We start from the raw sequence: 17984 nt of genomic DNA on the forward strand, positions 1-17984 counted from the left end.
TGGGATACTTCTTAACAGTCAGCCGGTGCATGGCTTGGGTAGAAGCGATGACGAAGTGGCGGGGGGAGTTTACATCTTAAAAACGAGGACAACGTATTTAGCTAACGAGGGAAAACCAAGGGATCTGAGCTCATTACTGCCATCCTTATTACGTGCCTAATAAGGATGGCAGTGTTAAGCATTTTCCGCTGCTTAATACTGCGGCACAGTATGGGATTTGCGATGGTCTGCATATTTACTGTACATATTCGTATTTAATTAATGTTTCCTTTTGCTACATCTAAAAAAAAATCTCTTGTTTCCCACTGTTTATCTGGACGAAGCATGTCGGGTATCTAATTCTCCATTTAAAATTGTGTATCAACTCCGCCAACCCGGCGCACCGCTCTGTTCTCCGGCTGACAAATGGTGCGCACCCAGTGCTGCTCGTTGCTCATCACGCTTCCAATATGGCGGTGAATCTCACAGACCTCTCCCTTCCTCAGTTGGAAGGATTAAAAGGCCAACTAGACCAGGTATTGTTTCTTTTTTCAGTATATAGATACTAGATTATCAGCCATGTGTGTCTATATGACAGTATTTCCCCCAATTAAAATTAAAATGGCTCCAACTCTACTGATGTCGGTTCTTATACAGCCTCAGCGTGTTAACATGACAATGCTTCCCTTTATTGTGCTCATTTTTAATTAGTGATGTTTTATTTCAGGAGGTTGAGTTCTTGACGTCTTCCATAAGTCAGCTGAAAATTGCCCAGAACAAGTTTGTTGAAGCAAAAGACAGCTTAAGTGTCCTGAACCCAAACAATAAGGGTACGTAAACTAATGACATTTCTGCTGACAGAGAGTGTAGGGAATTTAAACTGAATGGTGTTTATAACAAATATGTTAACATTACCAATCTAATTCCCAGGATTACAGTTTTCATTGTTAAGCTATTTTTGGTTTATAATTGATGAAATTATCTGAGTATGTGTGGCTTATATCAGTTGCTGGTAACTATGCTTTCTTTCTTTGTTTTCTTGAACAGGAAAAGAGTTGCTTGTGCCTCTCACCAGTTCTGTATCCTTTTCGTGATTCTACACCATCAATCCAGCAGAGCACTGCAATAAGACTAATAGTAATCACAGACATGCTGCCACTGGCAGCTTATTAGCTGTTTATCTATAGGTGTATATAGTTTTCAAACTAAACTCAAGCCTCGGTTGACATCATGGATTTTTTTTTTTTTCAATCTTAAGTAAAACTACATCACTCATGAAAGCAGCTTTTACACCCATTGATACGTCTATGCATCTATAGATGTCTATGAAAAGCGACAGCAAACATATTTCTTTATGGTGCAATACACACTTATCAGATATAACATTATGACTCCATGATTAATGGTGTGTTGGGCCACAGTGGGTGTGCTGTGGTATTTGGCACTAAGATATTAGCATCAGATTATTTTAAGGCCTGCAAGATGTGAGGTGGGAACAAAAATGGATCAGTCTTGTTTGTAAAACACAGGCCACTGATGCTAGATTGGATTTAGATCTGGGAGCAAAGCTACACCTCAATCTCTTGCTAAGGTCTTTAAATTATTTCTGTAAAATGTTTTGCTTATATCGACTTGTATTATCCATCTATTGCATTGCCATCATGGAATACTGTTGTTATGAAAGACTTTACATTTACAATTTAAAATTAATTCCTTATCAGATTTATTAAAATCCTTATTTAGTTGCCCAGTTTATTTATGTTAACACATTAACTTTGAGGACAAATTGCTCAGTTTCCATTTACAACATCCTCCCCACTAACAAGTGCCAAGGTGGACATGATTTGTGTGTTGACCTCACCCGGTAATGGTCATATTATGGCTGGACAATGTGTATTGAAAGAGGTTGTGTGCCAATGGAGATCCTTAGCTGTTTCTACCCAGATGTACGTTCCTGGAACGTTAAATGATGTGGAACATGTGTTAGTGGATGTGGGGACTGGATATTATGTTGAAAAGGTAACATATTGGCTTTTGAATGTGTCAACTATGTCAGAATAAATGGTACTTGATCATATTTTATCTTTCTAGAATGTGGAGAACTCAAAGGCATTCTTCAAGCGTAAAATAGACTTCCTCACAAAGCAGATAGAGAAAATTCAGCCAGCTCTTCAAGAGAAACACGCTATGAAACAAGGTAATATGAGGATAAATCAAGAGCTCTGAGCATTTTCATAGCAGGTGAAATTGAACCAAAAAGGTAGTTGATCAGTTAGTTATGTGATTTAACAAAGAGGCAAATACTTCTCCCACATATTGGCAGATTGGTAAAAATAATTTTTTTCTGTTTTGCAGCGGTCATTGAAGTAATGAATCTGAAGATCCAGCAATTACAACAGAGTCAACAGGCATCACAGATGGTTGGAAACAAAGGCCTGATGGGAACAACTGTTTGAGCTATTCAGGATTAGAGAGCTTTTTTTAAGTTTGCCTTCACAAGATGATGCAAAATGCAGAAATCATGTTTGAAGTGTAGGTTGGCGGGTACATGGACGACTCCCTGTGTACTTGCAGAAATTTAAATAAAAATTTGTTGTCAACTTTAGTCATTAAAGCTAGTTAAGTTTGGGTTTAAAAAATCCTGTGTCATTATTTGTCGCTAGATCTGTCAATCATACATACTTTCATCCTAATAGGTAAGGCTTGAGACTTTTCTTGATTATTTCTCCATTCCACTTGGCATATATTGCAAAACCCTGCATATTGTCAAAAGGTGTACAAGTTTATCTAGACTGGATGTTTGGTGACTTATCTTTAGACTTGAAGGACAAAACTGCAGTGTAATAATTTTAGCTGGGATTCTGTATAGTTTTGTTGACAGCAAAGATTTTTAATTAAAGGAAAAGTAAATTAACATAATGTGATAGAGGGCTTCTAAAGGGGCTTTAAAGGCAGAGTAATTGGGAATTAAATTTCTGCATTATGGTATCATGCCCAAAAAGGACATAAATTATTTCTTAGTGGTGGACTTGGGAATATGGGGATATTTTGAGCAGCAGAAACATGTTGTGAGGACAAGCATCCCTCAGCAATGATAACATGTCCTAAAATTGTAACGTTTTCCTGCACAACTTACAATTTTGACCAACTGTGTGGCCAAAAGCATCTAAATGTTTCAATAGAGAAACTGTCTTTTATGCACTGGGCAGGGAATTGGCTACAGATGAGGATGTCATCAACATACTGCAACAGTGCAGTGACATCAGACAAAAAGCTGTTTTTCAGTGCAGCTTTATAGATTGTAGGACTTGTTACCAACTGCTGACTAAATATTGTTTTTTCTCCAACACAGACATCGCACACAGAATGTCATGTACATTACTTCTTTTGGTGTTTTTTTTCAGTTACACAGGAAACAGGAGTACATGCAAGCTGTTGCTTCTTTGTTGCATTCTCTAACTACACAGTGTGTGGGGCATTACCTCCATAGAGTGATAACGTTTTTTGATGATGGCATCACACACTAGGGTCTCCCAAGGACCTGCTGAATTTCCATGAGAATTGTAAGGTTGATGAGTCTTCAGTGCAGAGTGACCTTTTCCTGGGCGGCAATAAATGAAGTTCTTCATCCCAGGTCTCATGACTTTACAACAATTTTCTTTCTTTGTCTTCTGCTTATGTGGAGGTACAGGAGATTGTAGCTCTTCAATTTTCATTTGGGCCACCATAAATCATTAAGAACAAACATGCACCTTAGCAAGAGCATAAAATGAAGCAAACTAACTTTAGAAAGTTTGTGATTTTTAACTGGAAAGCTAAATTGTATATAATGTACACAGCATGCAGCACTCAGTTAAATGCATTTGGTTTCTGTGCAATTTTTGAAGTTACAAGCATAATGTTACATCAAATATTAGCCATCCTGTTTGGTCTAGAAAACAGTCTTATTCAGCAAAATACCGTCATTAAGCCTCCAAAAACAATTTGGAGGCTTAATGATGGTATTATGGGAGAAAATAAAAACAGCTTTACTGCATTCCAATAAGTTTACAGCCTCATTCACTTCTTTATAACTTTATATGTTGGATGACTGGATAGAATAATGTTGACTATTTGTGCTTACATTGTGTGTGAATTGTGAGACAGTTATTTTTTGTTTTTAAGCATATGCACTGACTGATGGCACCTTTTAAATTTTGTTGTCCTTGTGACAATGACGATAAAGATTTATCTCTTATCTCTATCTCTGTTTTCCATTTACCTGTAAAGTAAAAACAGAACTCTGGAGATTAGTTCTTTGCTCATTAATCAATACAATGCAATAACACAATTCTCTGCATATAATCTTTTCAAAAACTGGTTCAGTAACACAAGTTGTACATAATTTTGAATATACATACTACCAAAATTACCAACTCATCAGTTTGTAAACTGATGAGTTGATATTTTGCCATATGTTCTAGACATATGGCAGCCATATTAGATTTTTAGGTTTGATGTTGCCCAAAATGTTCAAACTTTGTATAAGCTTAGTTTATTTTTTCTATTTGAAATATGTAAAAATTAGCATATGTGGAAATGGTACTTGTTGCAGTCATTGATATGCTTTACAAGAAGACTTAGTCAAAAAAGAACACTTAAAGTTTGGTGGAAGAAAAAATATGTTTCACAAAGGTGCACAAACGTTAACTACAGCTTGGAGAGGAATTTAAAACAAGAGACTTTATATATTGTTCCTAAGAACAATGTGAGAAACAAGAGGAAACAATGCAGGTGAGCTGAAGGTCTTTATTAAAACATCCAAGCTAGAGGACTCACCAAGCATTCAGTGTAAATATTGTAAGGTTAATTGATACAGTGGTCAGTAGCCTTGCAGATTTGTTTTATCTATTTTCCCACATTTGATAAACCGTTTCTGTGAAACTTTGATTTTTGTTGTTTCATTACGTTTACTAAATAGAAACCGAGGGTCGACTTTTAAATGTGCCAGCTGCCTTATCCCCGGCTAAAAAATGCAAACTTTCACAAGATGAAGTCAGTTGTTACGTGTTTCTCATGGTTACATCAACCCTCATTCTGCAGCGGCCTCGCCGGGGAGGTCACAGCAGTTGCGTTGTTGCAGTGGAGGTCGGAGCGAGCGGGCGGGGTGCAGCCTGTTGTTGGGTCGGACCGAGCCAGACCTACACTCTGAAGAAGCAGCTGTCACATGCTGCAGTAACCGCGGCGTCGCTGACAGTCAGAGATGAGGAATTGAGCCAGAATTACCTTATCTAGTGGTACAAGTGGGCATTTTATCGCAGATTTATCGAAAGAGCGCCGTAGAGCTAGTCACCGGTTAAAGTTACGGTGCGCGAGGCAAACTGTTGAAACAGGAGCACGCGACCGAGGCGTGCGCTCGAGACGGCAGTTACAACCGACAAAGAAGCGGACTCTACTGCTTAAAAGCAGCAGCTATTTCGCAGTTTAAATCGTTTACAGGATAGGAACGGGGCCAGATAAGTGAAGTTTACCGGCGCTGACCAGGGTAGAAGACAAAGATTACGTTAACATGGTAAGTACGCGGCCTGGAGGCTTTCACCTCGGCTAATGATTGCCAACCTGTTTCAGTTTTTTGCTGTTCTCGGGTCTACACAGTTCGTGCCATCTGAAGGTCGTCTACACTCTGCAACAACTGTACTGTTTTTATAAGTAATGTTCTTAAAAGATGGGAGTTTGAATCCTTTCGACGACGTTTATTTCAACCTGTCAAACAAATTAGCGTAGAATAGCAAAGTAAAGTCAGGCCGGTTCCAGCTGGTCTGCTAGTAGTAAACATAAGCTAGTTAGCTTAACGCCGGTGACGCTGATGTCACAAAGTTAACATATGGTAACACAAAGGAACTACTACAAGCCAAATACAGTAGTTTTAAAAAACACGTTCTAGTATTTACCCAATTAGTTGCCATATTTTAGTGTGAAAGAAAGTTTTATTGAGCAATTTCTCGCCTTTGCACGTGTAGTAACTTCTGCACGTGATTTTGGGTTGAACGTTAGCCGCTGCACCCAGTTGTAGCTGCGTGTGTGCCGAAGGTCGACGGGGACGTTGTCTGAAAACGGTTACTTGTGGTTGAACACGTTAGTTATCGATTGGCAACAACATTTGTAATTAGAATGAGCAGAGAAATAGGCGTTCAGGGTAGGGTTATGTTTTAAAAGTAACAGGAGCACGTCGGCGCCACGTGCTCCTCCCGAAACTCAAAGACTGTTTCCCCTCTTATGTTAAAAAAAAAAGAAAGAGTAAACCTTCAGATTTGAAACCCGGGCTAGCATACAAGATGGCTTCACATGTAAGATTTCAAAATATGTTTATGACCAAAGCATCTTCGTGTTTGTGTTTGGCTTTTTGGGGGGATTGGATGACAGCTTGCAAAGCGTTGTGAAAGGTGAGCTTGAAATTCAGAGGCGGATCAACTCGGAGTATTGATCCATGTGACCACAGAGGGGCGGAGAAGAGTGAAGCTGACCAATGAAAGCTCAGGGTTGTGTGTTCTGTGTAAAGCTGGATTTGCGGGTCCAGTTACTTCATTCACTGGATTGGATGTGGTATATTTAGCGAATGTGTGATGAAACAGCAGGATTTTATAATGCAAAGTTGCTCAACTCCCTAAAGCGTATTTTAAATGACAAGTTCAAGGAGGCAGTTTAATTTACAAACAAAATGCATTCATAATCTAATAATTTGACCTTAACTTTTATATTTAAGTAGAGTGCTACTATCCATCCAAAGTTTGACTTCTTTGATTTTGCTATAATTTTAAGCAAGTTGAAAAATCTCTTTCTAATAATTTGTGCAAAACTGAGATCATTGGAGTGATACGCAAATATGGAGTTAAATGGATTACAGTATTTTGTGATATTATTTTAATGGGGGGGAAAAGTTGAAAGCTTCATCAATTTTTGGGGGGAAATGCATCTGTGACTTCATACAGCGAGAGCAACACATGTCATGTATATGTGGGGAGTACATTCAACACATCTGACCCCTGGGCTATTTACTACATGTGTCCTCCTTGTTTTTCTGCCCAGCTTCCTGTCTAGCTACTGAGTTCAGACCACCAGTCCCACAAACCTTTTAAAAACACTAGTAAATAATACATGTTTTTTTGTCAAGCTATTTTTATGGTTTAAAGTTTTTATTGAGGTGCCAAAGAAGGTGGAGTAATTTTTCTCGTATAGTACTTCAGTTGTGTCCTTCCCCCATCTGTTGCTGCACACTGCCAATCAGCTGTCTGAATGAAGCTGAATGAACTATATCCTCCCTTACTTTAAGTAAAACCTTTTTCAGCCGTTGTGCGTCCAGTCGGGAAGAACTGGCAGTTTACCAGCCAACTATAAACTCTGCTGGAGCAAATAATGTATCTAATTAAGCAGCTAGTATCAGTTTATTTTACCAGTACTGGTCTATGAAGAGTAGAATGGCAAAAAATGTATAATTTGCACAAAAAAAACATTTGACAACTCCTACTAAATAATTTTTTTTCCCATGCTACTTTGATGTCTATTATGCAGGTTACCACCAAGGGAACTAGTCTTAACCCCAACGCCAAAGTGTGGCAAGAGATCCCAGCCCAACAAAATGACATCCCAGAAGTATCTGAAGATTCTTCTTGGCTCCACACCAACTCTTCCCCCCCTGAGATGACTGATGGTATGGGTCTTGTTTGGTATAATTTTCGTTGATAAGGCAGTTTGAGCCACTTATCTGTCTCTTTAGTGAGTATGAGACTGAGAAGTGGCTTTATCAGGTTAAGACACAATATTTGCTGATAATTAAGAGTAAACACAGCTTATGAAGAAATGTTTACTCTTGGCCTTAGATGTCTGCGGTGAAGTTGTGACTCCTTTGGTGGATCATTTTGGTCTGCAAACATAGCAGTCATTTCCCAATCTTTCTGCTGTTTTCCTTCTTGCCGTAGGTTTGTCAGATGTTCTTTCTTTGGAGAGTAAAGGATACGCTATTGACTTCCTGAGTAGCCCCGATGAGTACCCCACATCCGAGGATGTGGAGCATCCAGACCTGGGATATTTGGTCTTTGATGCACAGGGCGACTCTGCCATAGACACTGAACTGTCTAAGGAAGAAGTAGTGATTGAAGAGAGTTTACGGGAGTCATTAAAGAAAAGACTGGAGTTCTGCTTTTCTAGGTAAATCCTACTTGTTTCATCAGAATAGGTTTTTGTGTCCATGTGTTTTGTGTTTCAAGAACAGGGAAAACTAACCATAATTACTGAGTTGTAAGGAACTGTGTATATTCCTCAAAGAATTTAGTCATAAAAGAAGTCATTGTTGTATGTCTTACTATTGTTCAATTTAACCATTCCTTGGTGAAACATTTAACATTTTTACATTTAGTCAACATTGTTTTGTTGTTAATAATAAGGTAGAGTACCCAAGAATTGTACTCAAGAGTAGCAATACTTTATGATAGTAAAAATAGTATATATATATATAAAAAATAAAAAAAACGGTTATTAGCCACGTCTGATAGAAACATTAGTATGTATGATACAAGCACAATGTAAATGTTCTATTCTTTCAGGGAGAACCTCTCTAAGGATCTGTACCTAATATCCCAGATGGACAGTGATCAGTTTATTCCTATCTGGACTTTTGCCTGTATGGAGGACATCAAAGCGCTCACCACTGACATGGATCTAATCCTGGAAGTATTGAGAGGTACCAGTGCTACTCTTCTCCATGTAATGAATATAAACTCTTGCTAGTTAAGATATTAATTTTAAGATATAAAGGTTTATTGGTGTTAACTAAGTGGAAAAACTCACTAAGAGCAGCACAAGCTGAAAATCTTCAAGCATCTAATGGGCCAATTCATGCAGAAATTGAGGAAGGAAGTAGAATGATGTCAACAAACTTTTACTTTTATTACTTCATTAAGTATCTGTACTCTGTGTAGTATTTAAATGGCATATGAGCCGGTGCATGGCACAGAAACATATAGGCTTATTTTGTGTATATCCATAAAACAAGACGGGTTGTTTGGAAGTTTAAGATTGCATAATTGACCTCTGGAATATACCAACCTACCTAAAACTCAACTATGATTTGATATTTTTTGCAGTTTTAGTGAAGATGTAGAATTAAGTTGCAGAAAACATTACATTTAGCTTGATGTGATTTCCAGGCTGTTGCTTTATCTTTTTTTTTTTTTCTTGTCCTGCATATTGATGATATCAGCTATTAATGAGTAAACTTTGATCGCTCTCAGAGATGGCCAGTATTTTATGCTAACCTTTAGTCGACAGGGATTTTCTCTCCACTAAGAGAAAAAGTTTTCCTTTGGCTTTCATTATCAGTACTACTCTGGTCATGTGACATTGAATGAAAGCGGTGTGGACTCATGTGACAGTAGTTTGGCAAGAAACATTGCTGGTTTTGTAACCAGATAAAAGGAACCAGGGGTGTGGTGTTTAACAAGTGGCTTTAATATCAGTTTATTCAGGATCAAACTTCTAAACTGAGAAAGAGAAGTTGTGCATCCTATAAAAAAGCTGCGAATCTTGACTTAAATTACACAAAATTGTTTATGTCACAATACATGGCATAATTACTGTGGTTTCAGTTAGGCAAAGTCTGTTAACGGACAACAGGATCTGTTGTTGGGTTACCCAACTCGCCACTGCAGCAGTGCTGTTGTTGTCTATAAATTATATTAAAAATTATTAGAAAATGTGTTAATTTTTTGTAACTGAACAAACTTCAGTATATTTATTCCTAACACATTTGATATGTCAAATATCAAATGTTGTTTTTTTTGCAATAAACATATTTTATTATCTCCACTTCTGTGGAAAGTCCCAGAAAGTAAGGGACTTTGTCACAGAAAAGCAGCAAAAAAAGGTAAAGAAAATCTGTGTTGGCAACACAGGGAGATCAATTTACATAGTTTCACTAATATGAAACTATGTAGATGTTTTTAAATCTAGCATGTTCTTATTAATATAAAGCTTATTTTAGAATGTATTTTTCTTTTCAGCGTCTCCTTTAGTGCAAGTTGATGAAGCTGGTGAGAAAGTTCGACCTAACCACAGCCGCTGCATCATTATTTTAAGAGAAGTGCCAGAAACTACACCAGTTGAGGTAAAGATGACCTAATACTGCATACTAAGCAGTTTTCTGAATTGCGCAAATAAACTGTTAGACCTACGAAATGTTGCCATAAGATTTTACTTGCTTACAACTTGTTTAAAAAGAACTTGCAAGGTATATATATGGAAAATGGCAAATCTGGACTTGTTTAGTCTTTGTTGTGTCTTAAAGTTACCTCATTATATACCATTGTTCTGTGGGTTAATTAGTGTTCTCTGTTTGGGACAGAAAATACATTTATATATATATATATATATATATTTTTTTTTCTTTTCTCAGGAAGTAGAGGATCTATTCAAGAGTGAAAACTGTCCAAAGGTGTTGGGTGTTGAGTTTGCTCACAATAGCAACTGGTATATAACATTTCAGTCAGACATGGATGCCCTGCAGGTATGCATTCTCATTAATCATCATTTACTTAATTTCTTAGGTTTGATATTTGCACTATTTCTGTTTTTTTTTTTTTTTTGAATAAATGCTTCATCTGTGTTCAGCATTCCAACCTGTCACTATTAAAAACACTAGGAGCTAGTAGAAAACTATTAGAAAGCATGTTAATACAAAAGCTCATTGACTTGGTTAAAATCAATTTTGAACATCTTGCAAGATAACAAGATTGGTTTAGGACACAGAGGTCACTGAACCAAAAAGAAAAAAAACTGAATTTGCTGTTTAGTAAAAATATGTTCCCTCTTTTTTTCCCCTCTTTTTCTTGATCAGGCATACAGATACCTACGAGAGGAAGTGAAAATGTTCCAGGGGAAACCCATTATGGTAAATGACATGAAATAATTTACATTGCTAAGTTAGATGTCATGAAAAAAACGGAATGTCCTCAGGGCAAGGCTTGTGTGATTTAGCCTCAGGTTTACCTTGGGATGTATTTGGATAGAAACCAGATAAAGCGAGCTTCATTTTTGCTAGTATTTGTCAAGAGTGAAAAGGGAAAGTTGATAAAACTTTCCAGATTTATAGTTTTAACATCATAATGTGAATCTTGTGCATTTTGTAGACATTTTTTTCCTCTCTTGCTTACTCCCACCCATCCAAAATAAATCAAATGAAATCTATAAAGTACATGAGGTGTGTATACTCTACAATGCCTTGGAAAGTTGCTTGTTTTAAACCGTTTCATAGTTGTCACAATACAACCGCGCTCATCAATATATTTTATTGGTATTACATAAGATATGCCAACACAATAAGCAACCTATTTCGTAAATGGAGTTTATCTGTGTTTATTTAAATGTGGGCGTAAATCCGGCTGTTCTGAAAGGGCCTTGGATCATCATGAAAACCAAGGAAAACAGCAACAAAGTCTGGGATACGATTATGGAGATGTATAAAGCAGGGTTAAATTATAAAACAATATTCCAAACTGTGAACATCTGACAGAACGCTGTTAAATCTAAAAATAGAAAAAATATTGCACAATTGGGTGGCAAGTTGGGCAAGGAGAACCTTAGTGGGAGAAGGAGCCAAGAGGTCAGTGGTAACTCTGAAGCTGCTGAAATTCATAACTCATCTTATAGTAGCTGTTGACAGGATTATTATTACCTGTGCTTTCCAAAATGTTGACCTTTTTATAGAAGGGTAGCAATAAGAAAGCTAGAAGAGTTCCTGAATGCAGCTTTCCACGAGTCATGTGGAGACAAGACAAACATGAGAGAGAACATGTTCGGTTCAGATTAGATCAAAATAGATTTTTGTCCTGCATACAAAGAGGGACCTACACTAACAGCAGCTGAAGGTGGATCTATAAATCATTGAATTAATGGAACTGAATAAAAAATAGATGCCTCAATTTTCAGAATTTTGTTTTTTGGAGGAAAAAGAGAATTATGTTGATCTGTCACTTGCATAAAAAATACATATAATTTTTGGTTGTAATGTGGAAAAGTCCAAGGTATATGAATCCTTCAAGGCCTCTGTTTGCCCCTGTGATGATCAGTATCGCGCTTGGAAGGACCCATATTCACTGTCTATCCAGGAGGACCTTTCATTTTCTCTACATACATCTTAATCTTTGCTTTTCTCCCATCCTCCCTCAACCTCTTCTTCTTGTCCCCTTACCCTCCTCCTTCTCTCCCCCTTGTTAGTGCAGTGTTTTATGGCCTCATGACCGTGAGATTATGAGATCTGAGGGGAATAACAACAATAAAGCAACAGCACTAATTGTCATAAATAATTATTAAGTGTTCTTGTGTTTTAGAAAGCTTAACTAGTTGTCTTCTCTGTAGGCTCGCATTAAAGCCATAAATACATTCTTTGGAAAAAATGGCTTTCACAGCATGGACTCCGGAGTGTATCAGCAGCATGCCCAGTCTCAGGCCCAGTATGTGTCTCCGGTGTACATGCAGCAGGTGTACAGCCCTCAGCAGGAGTTCCCCATTTATCCTGTGGTGTCTCCCACCTGGAACCCTTCCATCGTGCCACACTTTGAAACGCCACTGGTGAGAACTATTATATAATTCTTATTTAAAGTCAAACAATCTCTGAACCAGTTAATGTGATATCCTTCTTCATTAGAATTTAGATTTTTCCTTTATGTGCTTTATGTAGATGTGTTTTTATTTTATTTTTTATGTCATTGTTGCAGGCTCCCTTCCCCAGTGCAGGATTCATGAATGGATACAGCAATCCAGGGAACTACAAACCAAACTCCAGCAGCATCCACCGTCCTGCTGGCAGGAACAGGTACCTGCAAATTATGATAGAGATCGCTCATTTTTGGTCTTGAATAACTTCTGTTGCCAAATAGAGACATTAATTATTGTGACAGCTTGTTTGCTCTTTAAGCTTCAAGCTTCATCACTTTAAGTTTGATCTGAATGATGGCAGGTTTAAGCAACAAATAGATCTGTATCAGTCTTTAAGTAGCTGTGTGCAATCCTCTTAATGCCTAGAGCAAAAAATGAAGCCTTGGAAGGTAATTTAACAAACACCGTGTTAGGAAAAAAATAGGCTTTGAAGTCAATTTTGTTAAAAAAAATAAAAAGTTAGACCATTTGTTCCTTTTCCACTGGTATTTAGTGCTCATCTCCAAACAGTTCAGTTATTATGGCTGTATTGAATGTGATTATTATCTAAGAAGGCACTAATGTATGTAGATTCCTTTTAAAATTATATCCCTTTATTATTTTGCTCATAAGTGCTTCAAAACATACCTGTATACTTTTAATATACATTCGCTTAATATCTTTCCTTGTACTTTTTGAATCACATCAATGCATTTGTAGCATTTTCTTTTTCATTTTCAAAACAAAACATTGTTTCTGTACCCTAGGAACCACATAAAAGGTCACCCTCGACCAGGCGATGCTGTTTCTTCTAACTTGGCTCCAGGAACCATGGTGGATGGTATCTCTGGCCCCATGAGTCCACAGGACATCCAGGCACTAAGGACTCTGTCCAGCTTTAAATCACATCCAGCCTCTTCCTTCCACTTTAAAGACTCTTCTTCACTGTCCTCCATATCCAATGGAGATCAGAGCCGCTCTGGGCGAGACAGGTCAGCTGAACTCTTTAATATTGGAACAAACGTCTAGATGTCAGCATTTCCAACCAAAATGTAACATTGTGCAATGTAGTTGTTTTTTGATATTTTGTCCATGACTGTAATTGTTTTTTTTACCTTTTAACTTTAAAAAGGAAAAAAAATGTATACAGGAGTGACTTTCATTATTAGTTGTACTTAAAAAACAAGTTATTGCACATTATACTGATGTATTGTTTTTTCTGTTTGTTTTTGGGGTTTTTTGTTGTTTTTTTCACTTCTAATCTAAATTTTGAAATAGGAGAAATGGCCACAGAGGCATGAGGAGGAAAAGAGAAGATGAACAGTCTATGGTGAGCATTTCTTCTTTTATTTTACTCCAAAGTATCTATGTTGAACGTTATCTCAATACATTGAACTTACTGAAATCTTTGTTCATGAATGTTTTTTTTTCCCGCCACTTTCCCATAAATGAAACAGAAACCTGTCCCTTTGATGGAGGTCAAGGCAGCCCCTCCTAACTTTGATCTGGCAGCTTCAAGTTTTCCTCCTTTGCCAGGATCTGTGGTTCCTGTTCAGGGGGAAACCGTGACAGAGGTGCGCCTCTCCGATGTTGTCCGTGGCCTGAGGCTCACAAGCAAGGTGACTATCCCTCTTCATAACATTTACATGTTGAAGAATGATAGCTGGATTTCGTTGCATTATTGTACTTTGTTTTATTAATCTATTTATTAAAATGTATTTCAGGCAGGAAACCAGGAGAACAGCTTGACTCAAAACTCAAAAGACTCTGAAAGTCCTGCAAGCAAACAGGAATCTACCTCCCTGCCTGCTAAACCCGCTGTTGTTGTTGAGGCACAAACAGCAACTCCTCCAGCAGCAAGGTAATTATGCGGTTTAAGAATAATAATTAGCATATTTATAGCCTAATTAAAATAACAACTTATCTCCTTTTTTATTGCATCATTAGTGCTTGTCCAACAGTAACAAAGGGAGATAAAACCGAACCAGCTGCTGTACAGAGAAACCTGCCTCCATCCACTGAACCTGATTCTAAAACCACTCCAGAACACGATCCCAGCACGAGCAGCAAAAGTGTTTCTGCTGGACAACCTTCATCTTCAACATCAGAGCAAGACCTGGTAGGCCTGATCTCCAAATGTCCCAGTCATATTCTCTCACACCTGTTTCAGTAGATTTTTATTTGCTTGATATGAGTTTGTTTTTTTACTAAATACTTTAAAATTCTTAATGTTCTACGCAGGAGCCAAGAAAGCTTAGCTATGCAGAGGTGTGCCAGAGGCCAGCCAGAGACCCACCATTAGCAGAGACACCCTCCCCTCCTGCCACTTCACCCGACCACCCTCTAAAGGAGCTCAAGGTCAACACCGTCAAGGACCCTCAGCTGGCCTCTAAGAAGAGTCCCGAGAGAGTTGGAGATAAACCTCCTCGGCAGCCTTCACGTACATTCAGAGGTGCAGCTGGTCACTCCAGAGCAAAAGGTTCAGGGATGAAGATTCGGGAACATCAGAGAGGCCTGAATGCTGGAAAGCAGTTTTCCCCTCAGCGGGGTCCCAAACGCAGCGGCAAAGAACAGAACATACCCCCGCTTCAGCAGAATAACTGAACCTGGAACTTTACGGACCTTATTTAAAATGTGTAAATATGTAAATACAGATGAATATATTTCTTTTGACAGATTTTGTCGAAGAATCATGATGTCTAAAATTATTCAGAGACTTTAAGTTGATATTCCTTAAAGGAAGATGTGTATTTCAACAGAATTCAAGGCTAAGTGCTGTATTAAACCCCTTAAAGGTTGATTGTAGAATTATTTTTAACTTTGATATTTAATACAGCAGTACTTCACTTATATACAGATGAGCAATGTATTGTTAGCAGAAATCCTTTGTCATACTTTACTGTTTATCTGATCTGGCAAGTTGTGCGTCTTATTGCAGGAAACTTTTTTTGCAGTCTGGCACATAGATTTTGAGACAACAGTTCAGATTTTCTTCTGGTGGAGAAATTGTCTTAAGGACTATAAAAGGCATTAAATAGAATGATAAAACAAAACAGAGCACTGATTTTGAAAAACCTCAATATCAGAAAACTTTAAAGTTTGACTTTGGTTTCATTTCACCAGTGATCCTGAATATCATGGATTACAACTTTTTAACATAATAACCAAAGGTTATGGAAGCCTCCATAGATGGAGTGTACATGAGGAAATGTGTTGGGTCTTTTAGTTTTGTATTTTTGCTTTTTAAGCTGTATTTTAACACAATATTATAGTTGGTAAATATTGGAGAAGAAGGCCCATATTATTTTTCTGTTGATCTTTTAAGTGTTTTGTAAACATAGACTGTTTGATCCTGTTATGGTACTTGCTGAGTCCTGAGCAGATGCATAGTGAAGTTGTTACCTTTTAAAACTTGAGGGTAACAATAATGTTGACATTATGATTTAAAGTTGTGCTGATGTTTAATATGGAAAATTACTTCATTTAAGTTTTGGGGGATTTTTTTCCTTTTTTTTGTGCTGTAAATATTAGTTCAATGTTGCTAACATTTGGAAAAGGGCCTTTGCTAGAGCTGATTCAGTGCTTGAATAATTACAAAGCATCTATTTTCACTTGCATTTTGTATAAAAACTAGACAAAGTGTCAGAATATAAAGAAAAATATGAAACTTTACCACTTGTTAGAGGCAAATTATCCACTTTCATGTCTGACTAGGTAATAATGTTGAATGTACTTTTGTTTTTATTTATATTCTTTGACAATACTTTACTATTTTGACATTTCATTTTTAAATTTAAATGGTCAGTGGTAAGCAACCCTGGCCAAAAATGTAGCAAAAAAACAACATTTTGTAAAACCTTTACCGTTTTCTCTCCCTGTTTGATCTCCTATAAATTTTACGCTTCATTTTTTTCCCCCAAAACATATTCTTCCGTTTCTGATTTCAATCTTATTTAAGAAAAATGTTTATCGGGTAACCGTTTTGCTCTATTTTACTTAGTTCATGAATGTTTCTGTTTCTGAAAACAGAGAGCTATACAATGTTTAGAAGTTGATTTTGTACTTGGGGGATGACCATGAGTTGTTTGCCAAAACAAAAGCTGTGATATGAATGATTACTCAGTACTTATAGAGGAAAAACTTGTTTATTGTATCAAATTCTCTAACTTTGGGTTGAGTTTTACCTTGGGTTGTTGCGTACATACATAGTAACAGTATAAAAAATGAATAGTTTGGTAAATACATGTTTTTAGAACAGCATTATATATATATATATATATATATATATATATATATATATATAATCAAGGGTTCATAATTGATCTGTTTTTGCACTTTTGTGTTTATCAAAGGGACCTTAAGGATAACTAGGTTTTTCAACTTTTTTTCGCCCCTCTTCTACTTAACTTTTAAACTAGCTTTTTCTTTTTTAACCATTTGGTGTCTTTGAACTGTCGATGGTAATAGTTTGCATTTGTATGATGAGATGAAAAGGCTGTGAATGCCATGGGATCTGCAACTACTGGTTTGTGTTTATTTTTCTTTTTGTGACACCCTTCCTGTTTTCTAGTCTTTTATGATATAGTAGAGATTTGTGTTCAGGGTTGTCATTGCTGTTGAATCTGTTATGTCTAAGCTTTTTTTTTTTTTTTGCTTGATTCAAGAGTTTAATTGTGTTCACTATTTACAGTAAGTGAGTTTACTTGTCTCAACATTGAACATACATGTGGAGGTGGTCAATGAAATGTATTTCATATGATCTTGAGTTTCGTAATGCTTAAAAAGATGTGGGGTGGAAGGTTGAATGCTACTTTTATGCTTTTTTGTTCTGATCGAATTGTTTAAAGGAAGGAAAAGAGGGTCAAGATGATAAAAAATTACATTTTTAGTTTGTGGATTTGTGAAAACATGTTTTTCCAAAACCTTGTGCCTTTGCTAGTTCTGTTTCAGCAGAAAGAATCCTAAACACATCACGTATAGCAAGATTTCCTGGTTCATTCTCAAAATAATATGACATAATGTGTTTTCATTCCAGCGAATGTCTTTTTTCAATTATAGACATATTCAGGTCAGTTGATCAAACTCAAAAATTAAACTTGTCCATTATGTCAATTCTGTCACCTTGTTAATTGTACTTCAACATTAAAGTCCTCTTATCTTAAAAATAAGGGGGGATTCGTTTATCAATTGTACACTGGTTTATCAATTAAATATTGTGTACAAATAAAAGACTTTAAGTAAGATTTTATTATTTGTTTCTGAGTGTGTATGTATATTGAATAGGGTTATATTAAAATGTAAGACTTTTCGCTTTTTTACAAATCTCGAGAAACACCATA

At 36.9% G+C, this 17984-nt stretch overlaps 2 protein-coding genes across 3 annotated transcripts; both read left to right on the forward strand.

Moving 5' to 3' along the window:
* Positions 1-363: 363 nt before the first annotated feature.
* Positions 364-2900, forward strand: pfdn5 (prefoldin 5). Its single transcript, XM_028002113.1, has 6 exons — positions 364-515; positions 707-809; positions 1027-1058; positions 1924-1998; positions 2071-2176; positions 2335-2900. The coding sequence occupies exons 1-6, from the start codon at positions 450-452 to the stop codon at positions 2433-2435; spliced, it is 483 nt and encodes a 160-aa protein (XP_027857914.1). The 5' UTR covers positions 364-449; the 3' UTR covers positions 2436-2900.
* Positions 2901-5096: 2196 nt separating this feature from the next.
* On the forward strand, positions 5097-17893 carry larp4ab (La ribonucleoprotein 4Ab). 2 transcript variants are annotated; one of them, XM_028002082.1, is made up of 15 exons: positions 5097-5530; positions 7528-7666; positions 7935-8163; positions 8559-8695; positions 10014-10117; positions 10406-10516; positions 10847-10900; positions 12367-12579; positions 12726-12823; positions 13413-13637; positions 13924-13975; positions 14103-14264; positions 14370-14506; positions 14593-14764; positions 14887-17893. In XM_028002082.1, the coding sequence occupies exons 1-15, from the start codon at positions 5528-5530 to the stop codon at positions 15247-15249; spliced, it is 2199 nt and encodes a 732-aa protein (XP_027857883.1). In that variant the 5' UTR covers positions 5097-5527; the 3' UTR covers positions 15250-17893. The 2 variants fall into 2 exon arrangements, with proteins under 2 accessions (XP_027857883.1, XP_027857881.1); XM_028002080.1 differs by lacking the exon at positions 5097-5530 and having other exon boundaries at positions 7522-7666.
* Positions 17894-17984: the final 91 nt, after the last annotated feature.

This window comes from Xiphophorus couchianus, chromosome 20 (genome assembly GCF_001444195.1).
Source record: "Xiphophorus couchianus chromosome 20, X_couchianus-1.0, whole genome shotgun sequence".
Taxonomy (NCBI): Eukaryota; Metazoa; Chordata; class Actinopteri; order Cyprinodontiformes; family Poeciliidae; genus Xiphophorus; species Xiphophorus couchianus.